This window comes from Pinus tabuliformis, chromosome 1_1 (assembly GCF_031772625.1).
Source record: "Pinus tabuliformis cultivar Carrire ecotype Pingquan chromosome 1_1, CPIR1, whole genome shotgun sequence".
In the NCBI taxonomy this organism is placed as follows: Eukaryota; Viridiplantae; Streptophyta; class Pinopsida; order Pinales; family Pinaceae; genus Pinus; species Pinus tabuliformis.
This window is the reverse complement of record NC_142297.1, coordinates 713,842,327-713,855,604: the sequence shown is the minus strand read 5'-3', so window position 1 is coordinate 713,855,604 and position 13,278 is coordinate 713,842,327. Positions and strand designations below refer to the sequence as shown.

The window sequence follows — 13,278 nt, the reverse complement described above, 5'->3', positions numbered from 1 at the left end:
GGGAAATCCTGAGCTTTGGGTACAATTGGGAGCAGCAGGCCGCAATGCTGACTCGACACTGTTGAGGACGGTGCAGGAGCTAAAGGACGAAATGGCCCGGCTGCGTGCGGATAACGAAAGATTAAATGTTGAACATGAGAGGATTCTGAAAAGCCTATCTGATAAGAAACATCAATAGCAGTCACATCCGAGACCTGAATAGCCAAGAATAACAAATGAACAGAGCTATCATACTGAACCAGAAGAAGACAGGGCAGAGATGCGAGGAGAAAAGTCTGTCAATGCTTCCGAGTATCAAACCCCAAAAAGACCCCGGATGGAACTACAAGGGGAGTTTCGGAAAATTAAACCACCTCATTTTGATGGGGAATCCAAAGAGGCTGCGGAGGCATGGCTAATTAATATGAATAAGTATTTTCAAGTGTATGAATATGATCATCATCTTAAGGCAAGGCTGGCTATATTCTTGCTGCAGGCCAAAGCCACGCTATGGTGGGAGGAGGTCAAGATGGTGCAGGGAGTGAGTGATCAAGATGTGACATGGGAAACGTTTCAAAGATATTTCAAGGAGAAGTATCTAATAGAATGCTTTTATGATGAAAAAGCGTGGGAATTTCATGATCTGCGGCTGGGACAGCAGACCATTGACGAGTTCGTAACTAAATTCACTTCCCTGCTTCGTTACGTACCCTATATTCATGAAGAGAAGGCTAAGGTACAAAGATTTGTTAGCAGCTTACCTCTGACAATGTGAGAAAGGATAGAGTTCGATAATCCGAAGACCATGGATGAAGCAATTCGGAAGGCAAGACTGTGTTATCAGCAGAACAAATCAAAAGGAGAAAATTCTGGTAAGCGATGGACAGATAAGCGGGGCAGTAAAATGCCTATGGGAAGTAAGGGAGCACGCAACAGTTTTCAAAAAGGATTCCCGAAAGGAGCCAACACTAAGAATCCAACGAAGAATCAGAACAGATTCAAGCCTCCTGCAGAATCCAGATATAGTGAACAACAAGTTAAATTGGACAATGAAGGCTGAGCTCGGCCACCTGTTCAGTGTTGGGGTTGTGGCGGACCCCATTATATTAGAAACTGCCCTCATCGGAAGGACAGCGACCAACTGTCCCAGATTTATGAAGCTTCAACAGTAGGAGATGTGGCTCGATCCATGCCCAGAATAAATGCAGCACTGGAAGATCGACAAGCTGATTATCAGCCAACAATGATAGAGTTTGAAGGTAAGATCTTTGATCGAACTGTTTCTGTTTTAGTAGATCCAGGAGCTACTTTAAGCTACATAAGCCCCAAAGTTGTGGAAAGTTGTGGTTTGCAGATTTCTAAATTTAAAAGTCCTTGGCTAGTACAGCTGGCCACTGGGACCAAAAGACGAGTACTAACCAAAGTCAGCAACTGTCCGTTAAGGTTAGCTGGCCAAACAATAACAACCGAACTAAATGTACTCCCTCTTGGTTCCTATGACGTGCTGATAGGAATGGACTGGTTGGAACGACGGTGGTCTGTAATTAATTGTAAAACAAAAACAATCTCTTACCGAGATGAGCTGGGTGTGGGAAAAGAGATTCAAGGCATCCAGAAACCAGTGCAGATTCGGCCGATCACAGCCTCACAGCTGGTTAAGTGTATCCGGAATAAGTGCCAGATTTATGCAGTACAAGTGGGGTTTGCAGATTCTGTGGATAAGGTTGCAACTGTTAAAGATATACCAGTAGTGCAGGATTTTGCAGATGTATTTCCTGAAGAAATTCCAGGGCTGCCGCCCAAAAGGGATTTGGACTTCACCATTGAGCTGATACCCGGAGCAGCCCCAGTGTCCCGAGCACCCTATCGGATGAGTGTGCCGGAGTTAACTGAGTTAAAAATGCAGCTGCAAGAGCTGCTAGAAAAGAAGTACATCCGCCCCAGTGTCTCTCCTTGGGGAGCTCCTGTGCTATTTGTGAGGAAAAAGGATGGGACTCTGCGAATGTGCATAGACTATAGACAGCTGAATAAACTGACAGTTAAAAACAAATATCCACTACCCCGCATTGACGAGTTGTTTGATCAGGTGAAGGGGGCGACCATCTTCTCAAAGATCGATTTAAGATCAGGTTACCACCAAATCAGAATCAAAGATGAGGACATAGCCAAGACAGCTTTTCGTACTCGTTACGGACATTACGAGTTTGTGGTACTGCCTTTTGGATTAACTAACGCACCAGCAACATTCATGTGTTTGATGAATAGTGTATTTCATCAATACCTAGACAAATTTGTATTGATCTTCATTGATGATATACTTATCTACTCCCGGAATAAGAGAGAGCATGGGGAACATTTAAGAATAGTGTTACAGACTTTACGGGAGCATCAGTTATATGGAAAAATCAGCAAATGTGATTTTTATAAAGAACAGATCCAGTATTTGGGTCACAATATTACAAAGGAAGGTATAGCTGTAGACCCCGAAAAGATTAAAACTATAATGGAATGGCCTACACCCAAGGATGTAGCAAATATTCGATCTTTCATGGGGCTGGCTGGATATTACCGGCGGTTTGTAGAAGGTTTTTCTAGAGTTGCCTACCCCATCACCTCCTTGCAAAAGAAGGGAAAAGTGTTTAAATGGACAGCAGACTGTCAGGAAGCTTCGAACAGCTCAAAAATTTACTTACCATAGCACCCGTGTTGTGTGTGGCAGATCCCGAAAAGGAGTATGTAGTCTGTACAGATGCCAGTAAGGAGGGCGTGGGTGGAGTGCTAATGCAGGAAGGTAAAGTGATTGCCTATGAATCCAGGAAGTTGAAAGAGCATGAGCAGAAATATTCTGCCTCTGATCTAGAATTAACCGCTGTAATCCATGCTTTGAAGATGTGGCGCCATTATTTAGTAGGGAGGAAATTTCTGCTAATGACGGATCACCACAGCTTGACTAGTTACTTTAGTCAACCCACTTTAAACGCAAGACAAGCAAGATGGGTGGACTTTTTGGGAAATTTCGATTTCGAAATTAAACACCTAAAGGGAAAGGAGAACAGAGTAGCTGATGCACTAAGCCGAAAGGTGCATTGCATTTATGAGATTGGTATCAGTCAAGGATGGTCCACTCTTGACAAAGAGATTGAGGAGGTTGCGGCGCAAGATCAGATTTATTTGCAAAAGAAGCATTTAGTGTAGAATTCAAATACCCGTTCCATACAACAAGGTTACACCTTGAATACAGCCGGAATTTTGTGCTATCAGAAGAAGATTTATATACCCAATCAGAGCAGTATTAAAGAAAATATTCTGGATGAAAATCATAGAAGTCCTTATGCAGGACATCCTGGTTACCAGAAATTAATCACCTCACTAAGGAAGGAGTATTACTGGCCAGGCATGAAGAAGGATGTTGTAGAATACCTGGAGCGCTGTTTGGAGTGTGAACAGGTGAAGGTTGAACATCAGCATCCTGTAGGACTACTACAGCCAATACCCATACCAGAATGGAAATGGGAGACCATAACCATGGACTTTATTACCGGTTTTCCGAAATCCGAAAAGAGTAATGATTCTATAATGGTGGTAGTGGATAAACTCAGCAAGTCAGCTCACTTTATACCGGTTCAATCCACTTATCGTGCAGCTCAAATCGCAAACATTTTTATGCAAAATATATTTAAACTTCATGGGCTGCCAAAAGTAATAATATCTGATCGTGATGTTAAATTTACCTCAGCTTTTTGGAGGACCTTGTTTGAAGGTCTAGGAACACAATTGAGCTTTAGCACCGCATATCATCCGCAAACTGACGGACAGACTGAGCGAGTGAATCAAGTGTTGGAGGACATGCTGCGGTCTTATGTGATGCAGCAACCTACGCGATGGGAGGAATATCTACATCTAGTGGAATTCGCCTATAACAATGGCTATCACTCATCCTTGAAGATGAGCCCATTCGAAGTACTCTACGGCCGGAAATGTCGCACACCCTCCAGTTGGGGTGGACCGGAGGACAAATTCTTGCTGGGTCCTGAGATGTTGGAAGAGATGGAGGTCATGGTGAAAAAAGTTCGAGCTAATCTAAAGATGGCTCAGGACAGGCAGAAGAATTTTGCAGATTGGAAGAGAACATTTAAAGAGTACCAAGTGGGTGAACATGTGTACATCAGAATTCGAGCTAGGAAAAACACCCTCCAATGGAATGCCTGTGCCAAATTGGCACCGCGTTTTTGTGGACCATTCCAAATACTGGCACCAGTAGGGCTGGTAGCTTACCAGCTCGCCCTACCCAGCCATATTCGGGTCCATAATGTCTTCCATGTATCAGTTTTAAAGAGATATGTGTATGATCCTAGGCATATAATAAGTTGGCAGGACATTCAGGTAAGGGAAGACTACTATATAATGTAAACTGAAATAGAATACTAGTAAGCAGCTGATTTAATTGTTGTGTGTTTCAGGTGGAACCGGAAGGAGAGTTCCTGGTCGAACCAGTGAACATATTAGATCGGAGAAGAGTCGAGCTGCGGAAAAAGGTCATCAGCCAGGTTAAAGTGCAGTGGCAGCACTTTGGGCCTGAAGAGGCCACCTGGGAAGATGAACAAATGATGAGGGATACTTATCCCAGACTGTTTTTGGATAAACAGCAACATCGGGACGATGTAGACTTTCAGGAGGGGGAGATGTAATATCCCCTGTGAAAAGTTAATGTTGGTAAATGGTAAAAGTAATTATTGAACAGAGACTTTATTTGAAATTATATATATTCTTGTTATTAATTTTATGTTAATGAAAAACAATTGTGTTGGTACTATTGGAACTGATTTTATGATTAATCTTGGTTAGTAACTGAGGAATCAGTTACAATGGAACCCTAACTACCTTGAGGTAGTTGAGACCCTAGAGGAAAAAGGGGGAATTGCCAAGTTTGGTTGGGATCAGATGGCAGAGAAAGGAAAAATCATGCTATGTCTGGTTAGGATCAGATGGCATAAGGAAAAAGAGTTTTCCTATGTACGCTATGTCTGGTTAGGATCAGATAGCGTTACTGGTGAGGCCAGTGTAATTGCGGTCGAGTAGGACCTGCAAGTGCTTGGGGGTGGAAGAATAAAGAGGAACTCTTCCTACGGACGGGTGGATTGGCAAGCATTTACAAGTAGGTTTGCAGAGAAGCAGGTATGCCTTATAATGCATACATCTACTGAATATTTCTGTTATTATTCTGTGTTGAGAAAAAACCCTATGACTGCTCTCTTTAAATGAAAAGAAGAAAGAATGTTGGTAGTTGCAGTTTAGATGGAATTTAAATCACTGTTCTTTTCTTACGAGAAAATGAGAAAGAAAAATGAACTTCTGTAATTTAGACAGAGACTGAGATTAACTGTTCTTTTGTTAATAGAAAAGAGGAAAAACATTATCTTCTGTATTATAACAGAGAATGCACAAACAGGCACACGATAAGGACAAGAATTCCATTCGAAAGAACTTACAACCATTTTTGAAATAAGGAAACTAAACCGAATCAATAGCTCAATCATTTAACGACAGCAGATATTCAACCATAAGGTCGCTGGGATAAACCCTAGAGATGTATTCAATAACCGAATCCAGAAATCTCTTATACAGCGAATTAAAAACATAAATGTACATATGTTCCGCACTGAAGACTGTAGCCTGCATGTAACATTAAGGCATATATATATGTATATTGCAAATCGAACTGGTGTTTCCCTTCAACCAGCCGAGCCGTAACAAAACACGAAATATGCATAATATAAACAGAGTTGTTATACATAGAAACCCTGGCCCAATGGCCATGAGGAGAACCTCTAGGAGGGATATCAAAACCAGATCTCATCACAATAGTTTCATATTACCGTTTACATACTATGCGAAAACTGAACTGAAGAATATACAATCGTTGTAATAACATAAACATTAATAATGGACGCCGAGGGCAGAGCAAGGGTAACCAGGGTTACGCGCTCCCTCAGGCAGTTATAGCCGGTGAAACCCTGACTTGGCAACCATTCTAGCCGGAGCTTGCGCTCAGCCAATGGAGGTATTCAAGTCGGAGCCAAATGGCAATATGTTACTCATCTAAACTGAGGAAAAAAGACACAAACATTCGGTAAAAGACATGGGTTTATATTAAAACATCGAAGAGTAACTTGCACAGTTCTTTGGAGACAAATGACCAGACGGTCGTGATACTATTCTACATATTAACGACATTAAATAAAATCAAACCCTTTCGGGCAGAGACCGAGCTCAAGAAATAATCATAGTCTGCATTCCAAAACAAATACCAGTACTCAGTCGGAGACAGTAAACTACATATTATAAAGAAGTCACAGTAATGCAATCCACTGATGGAGTCGGGTCTCTTAACAAAGGGTTTCATTAAACAAAGATTAAAAACAAAATGCCTTCAGGAATACCCTGAGCTTGTGCAGGGGACAGATTCGAGATTCATTGCCAGTACCCCTGCCAAGTGAATGAACGAAACTCAGACCTTGTCTGCACAAAACCTCGTATGCATTGCTGTGAGAAATGTTCGATAGTTACCTGTCGATGGCAAGGCAGCTGAAAGAGGAACCCTTGTTCCTTATGGTGAAATGATTCACACCTGCACAAAACTTTAGTTGAGTTAGCAACATGAAACCCTGGCATAAAACCATAAAAGAAATCCAGAGCAGAGAACTAAAACAGTAACACTCACCCTAGCTGCACCTGGGTCATGTGAACCTGAGTACTGTTACCTCCAAGCAGCGATGAGGCCGAATTGAATGGCAGGAGCTGCATGCAAGAGGCTAAAAGGTCGATGCAGCGGAATGTAAGAGAAATACCAACAGGGGCAAGCTACAGAGCTGTGACAAGGCGGAGAAAGTGGAATGAGAATTATGGCGACCCGAAAGTGTAAAACCAATATATAATCGCTTCAGGTGATTACCAGTTCGTGGCATGTTGTAAACCCTTGATCTGCAGAAAGAGATGACAACCGTTTGATTGCCGGTATACCTTGGAGAGCTTCGGGCGCGAAAAATGACAAGGCCGAGGAGTCAGGGCCGTAGACTTTGATGTACAGGGCGCACATGGCAGCTTGCCATCTGCCCTTCATCTCCCCAAATGGACGACGGAGAATGCCTACACTTGGATTGAGATTATGAACGCCGGACAGGCTATCAACCCCGATCTCTCGGGATATGTAAATTTGAGTTGTATAGAGATGCCCATGAATATACTATTAACATTGTCAGTGCCACCTTGCAACTAGCGAGTATCTGTATAACTCAAACAGTAGCATTTCAATGTGATATGTACACATAGTCAGTCAACGCATATCATATCCTGTGAGCTGTCGTTTTGGTTTATACTACTTCATTTCCATATGATTATTGTATAACTTAGATTTGTATCACTAAAGCCATGATTGCGAGCATGATAATGATGCATACGTGAGTGTGATCATAGGAACTATATATTAAGCAATGATTATGTTAAAGTAGTAATGCTTGTGTGATTATAGGAACTATATATTAAGCAATGAGTATGTTAAGGTAATAATGCTCATGTGAATACGAAAGTATTAACCATAGGTAGAATAGTTAATATTGCTGTATTATAAATATATATTTTTTATTTTTTTTTATTTGTGGAAACGTGACAACATATTTATATTAACATTTAATTTATTATTAGTAAGAAACTAGAAGTCTAACATTATCTCAATGTTTGAGACATTTGTTTTGTTCATTTAAGTTTACAAGTAGTATTAGTTGTTTTTTAAATTTATTATCAAATTCCATTTTATATCAAATAAATGTATATCTAATTTATTATTCAATTTTTTTATATCAAGTTGGTTAGACCAATAGATTATTAGAATAGATATTTTATTTTTTAATTGTTGCAATTTTATTTTCAATTAATATAAGAAGCTCAAAGCAATTTTGGTATTCAATAATATCTGCTTTCCTATGTATTAACATGGTACTAGAAATGATCATGATTTCCTAGCAAGTTTCCAATTTGCTACAAATTTTCTTGAAAATGGTGAGTTATTTTCCCTAAATTCAAAACTCGTATTTTCTCTCCACTCTCACTGAGCTTCACATGTCACTTTAACATGATTAACGACAAGAGCGTCTGCAAAATTATTTTTCTTGTATGGCATATACGAAGGGAATAGAGGTAGTTAGAGCCCAATAACCTAATAATTTCACTTATAAAATAGATCTTTCCACTAATAATTTCACTTATAAAATAGATCCTTCCACTAACAGTGTCAAACTTTTCATTTTGCAGCATTTTGTTTCTTATGATTTGGATTATTGGAATTGAATGTATGAGTACAAGATTTCATATTATTTGAAGATTTTTTGGGGCTTCAAAATTGGTGTTTTATATATATATTTTGGATTTGGTTGGGATATTTCAACTTGTTGAAGCTTTTGGGTTTGCATTATTTAACAAAATGTACAATTGGATTTATTTTACAGGAGTTATATATTATTATTAAATTTCACAAGGTAAAAGTTAAAAAATTATATATATTTAACTGACATTTACTTGGCAAAACCTTGATGATTGGCCAAGAAAATGTATACGGGAAACATATTACATTTAGGCTTACTCACTCTACTGTATCTCTAGGAATCGACATACAAAATATATAGGAATCAACCTATCAAATAGGGTAACTATCTTTTGGTTGGTAAACTACCTCAGTCCAATAACTGCAATAATATATACATCAGTAAATTAGTTTTATTTTTCAATTTCTTTAAATAATTGTTGTCATATTCTAACATTAGAATAGTTACATTACATGTATGGATGTTTTTGATGATTTATTTTAGCTATGCTTATGAATGTTGAATCTTTGATTTTGGTTTAATTTTGCTTGGTTTCTACAATTTTTATTTTTTCTCTATTAGTTTGTGTTATTTAATGTGTTTTAATTATTAGTTTCTGCTATTTAATGTGTTTTAATTTGAGTATAATACTTGGGTTTCATTCATGTTGAAGTGTTTTAATTATTTGTTTCTGTTATTTAATGTGTTTTAATATGAGTATAGTACTTGGGTTTCATTCATGTTGATTTTATTTTTGCATTTTGCTTATTCAATATACACAAGCTATGGCTCGATAAATATATGACATTGTGGGAGTCATCATTTGCTTCCACATTTCACTCATTAGTGAATATTACCTTGATTTTCAAGATAAATTGTTGAATAGATATGTTGGTTTGCTATAGTAATTGTTTCGTTGTTGGGTTTGTTTTGGTTTAAGATTGTTTAAACATTTTGGAGGAGAAATATGAGGTTAGGTTTCCTCCATAATTTTCAAACCATCTTAATTATTTGTTTTTGGTAAATAAATGATAATTTTCACTATATATACATATGTTTAGCCATATGTTCATTCTGCATTGAATTTCATATTGTGTTTAGAATCAACGACCATTTAAAAATGTTAGTTAAAAAAGTAGTTGTTCTTATGTTGGGTTTGTTTTGGTTTGAGAGTTTTGGTAAGTTGTAGAGGAGAAAAGGTGTTTGATTTTGATACAGGTTTTGTGGGATGGTTTTAGTTGAATTAATAGTTTTTACTAAAATAGTATGTTGCATTTGTAAATGTTGAATGTTTAGTTTGAGTTTAATAATGTCATTATGATGTTTGATCAACATTGGCTGAAGAAACATGATTTTGTAAAACAAATTGATTTTTTTCCTACTCTAATGTTAGTTGTAAATGTTGAATGTTTAGTTTGGGTTTAATAATGTCATTATGATGTTTGATCAACCTTGCTTGAAGAAACATGATTTTGTAAAACAAATTAATTTTTTTCTACTCTAAAATTAGTTGTTGTCTAGGGTTCTCAGACCATCCTATTTACTTGCATTTTAATAGTAATTTGTGTTGTATTTGAAGATGTTCAATGTTAAATACCCAGTCCCATATACACTCTAGGTCATATCTAATTAAAGGCATGTAGACTTAAAAGAAACTCACAAGGAATATCTACTATGAACTATAATTTTCAAGTCAGGGGTCAAAGCTTTGTGTGCTTTCCATATTTATATTTCTACCTTCTTTGTTGGAGGATATTTGCATGGAAAAACAGCCGTCGGAGGAAAGAAACTAAAACATGAAGTTACAATTATATATATATATATATATATATATATATATATATATATATATATATATACCTTTTAATTATTTATTTGTTTATTATTATTTTTCCTTCCTTTTACATGATAATATAGATAATTCACTTGAAAAACATTCTAAACTTATAGAAAAATCTACTTATACAAATTACTTATATGTTTCAGAAAATATGTTAATGTTTCTCATAGTCCTCCCACTGGTAAGCCAACACTCTACATGGATACCCCTGAGCCACTCATATATCTCAATGGAATAGCTCCTAGAATTTGCACAGAAAACTTGTCTAATTGAATGCTCAAGCAACATCATGCTTGACGAATTGGGTCCTAACCAATATTTCTCTCCAACTGGTTATCCTTGGGAACTATTGTCTTGCTCTCCCACAACATTTCCCCATACTAGACCGGTTATATGGCATTTATCTCCAAACATCATTCCTACTTGTATGTCTTCTCTCTTTTTTCTTCAATTCTCTCAAGAAGAAAAAAAAACAAAAGACAATGAATCCTGTAATTTTTTGCTTTTCCCCGTTTGGGCATAACCAATTCCAATTGTTCCCCTAATAGGTAGGAGTCAGTCTACTTGACAATCCTTAACAGTATTTCAAGACCATTTGTTGCAACCCCTTTTTTTTGTAAACGGAAAACAAAATCAAATAACATTCACACTCACTAGTCTTTTCTAGATTCAAACTTTGTGTTTCACATTTTAAAATAGAAAAGAGTCATTAACCTGAGTCGTTAACTACGGATATTATAAAAATAGTATACCACATTTACTAATGTGGTTGGCTACGCTAGACAATGTTTTACAGTCAACACTTCAACTTTAGTCAAACATAATTGCCTATTATTATCATTGGCTAATATTTAGTGAAACATATTCAACCACACTAGTCAACCAAGTCAAACAAATATGATCTTCATATTCATTGTTTAAATTGTTGACCATGATAAAAATTTGTTACAATGTGATAATCATTGTCACAATCTTACATTACATTGGAATTTATCCAACATTGTGTTTCAACATTACAAAGCTAGGGTTGATAACATTATGGTCTATAACATTCGGTTTATAATGTTTGGGTTTATAATATTTGGTTTATAGCAGTGATTTATAATATTTGGTTTATAAGATTGGGGTTTATAATATTTGGTTTCTTGTGTGAATTTTTACTTACATGGAGCTTTCACTGTGTGAAGGAAGTTTATCTCTATTTTAATTGGAAAAAATTCATTATGTGGAGCTTTGAATGAAAGCTTTCATTAAAACACTATAAACATAAAAATCATAAATCTAAAGTAAGCTAATTTAATTTATCGCCGAATTAAATTTATTTAATAAATTAATATGATTATGAAAGAAATTTTTGTATCATTTATGCAAGTCATTATTTAATTATTCTAAGTTTTCGGTGTTTATTTTTTAAAATTTATTTAAAATTTTATAAGAATTTGTAAGAACAAATTTGATTTGTAAATTTTGCACAATTTAAATGTTCAAGAAATTATTTATAGCATTATATTTATTTATGTGATAGATAACTAATTTAAAAAAATATATATTCGAACTAAAAACTGTTTAGTTAATTTCCAACACAAAGTTCCAAAACATTGAATAGTTATGATTCTTACGAAGATGACATGTGAAATAATGTTAGGCGATAACCACATTTCTAACAAGTTAACTGAATTAATACTCGTCGTGTATTTACATATAATTAGAGAAAAACACTGGTAGGATCTAATTGATATAGATCATAAAGTTACACATAATTATATAAAAATATTTGGAGAATATTATTGAATTTATAATGATCATATTACTATGAAAGTAAATTCAATGTCAATTTTGAAATTGGTTATTTAATCGTTGTAGGTTTTGGATTTTTTTTGGTGTTTATTTTTTAAAATTTGATCAAATTTTCTATAGGAATATGTGAGAATAACAAATTTGATTTGTAAATTTTTCACAATTTAAATGTTCAAGAATTATTCATAACATTATATTTATTTATACAATAAAAAACTAATTGAAAAAAAAAACATAATCTAACTAGAATTTATTTAGCCAAATTCCAACCCAAAGTTCCAAAACATTGAATAGTTCCAATTCTTGTGTTGATGGTACAAAGAATAATGTTGCACAATAACGAGACTTTTAACAAGTTAATTGAATTAATACTCATAATGTATTTACATATATAATTAGAAAAAAAATAAGGAACTAATTGATATAGATCACATAGTTTTGAATAATTACATATTTTTTTCTAAGAAGTTTATTAAATTGATACAAATCATGTATTTACATATGATTATGAAGAAACATGTGACTACAATAAGGAAGGACTATTTCAACAAACCATACCAAAATAAATCCAAAGGTAAAGACAATCCTAACATTTGTCGGGTTAAATCCATACTAGTCATATCATTTAGTGAAGGCATGTAGGGAAACCAGAGTTACAAGGATCAATATTTCATTTTGGGAAGCTTACAATGAAATTTTTCATTGTGTAGAGGAGGTTTTCTTTGCATGGTAAAATCTCCACACAATGAAACATTGACTATAACCAAATCAAATTTAACTTTAACATTATGACCAAATCAAATTTATTTATTAATAAATTTTATCAATTGCTAAAATCATCAACTTATGATACAATAAATTATTTTACTATAGTTGAAAGCATGATCTCCTAAAACATTAAATTATGGGTTTTATTTTCCAAAGAATTATGAAAAAACTTCATATGTCATTTTGCAATAGTCAATGTTAAATTATCCTTTCTAATTAATTTAGTTATGCACATATCCATTTTATTTTCTTAATGCAAATAATAATTTAAAGAACTCGTGCTAGACTTTGTATATACATATTCCCTCAGAAAATATATAAAATGTTTATCAAATTGTCTTTCGGATTAATCACATCATTAAGTTATGGTTGATGTTTCTAACCATCTAATGTGGTTCATCCTCATGAAAAAGGTTATTAAAGTTATTAAGGTTATTATATAAAATGTTATTAAATTTTTAAACATTATTTAATAAATAAATATTTAATTTGTTAAGACACATGTAGATAATACACATTGCTTTTGGGATCATAAGC

The 13,278-nt window shown here is 35.2% G+C and overlaps 1 protein-coding gene across 1 annotated transcript; it reads left to right on the top strand.

Annotated features, from left to right (window-relative positions):
• Positions 1–259: 259 nt before the first annotated feature.
• On the top strand, positions 260–754 carry LOC149215866 (uncharacterized). Its single transcript, XM_089389747.1, has one exon. The coding sequence runs from the start codon at positions 260–262 to the stop codon at positions 752–754; it is 495 nt and encodes a 164-aa protein (XP_089245873.1).
• The last annotated feature ends 12,524 nt before the right edge of the window (positions 755–13,278 follow it).

Excerpts from the sequence above, each read along its gene's own strand:
- LOC149215866 (XM_089389747.1), top strand. The coding sequence starts at position 260 with ATGCGAGGAGAAAAGTCTGTCAATGCTTCCGAGTATCAAACCCCAAAA.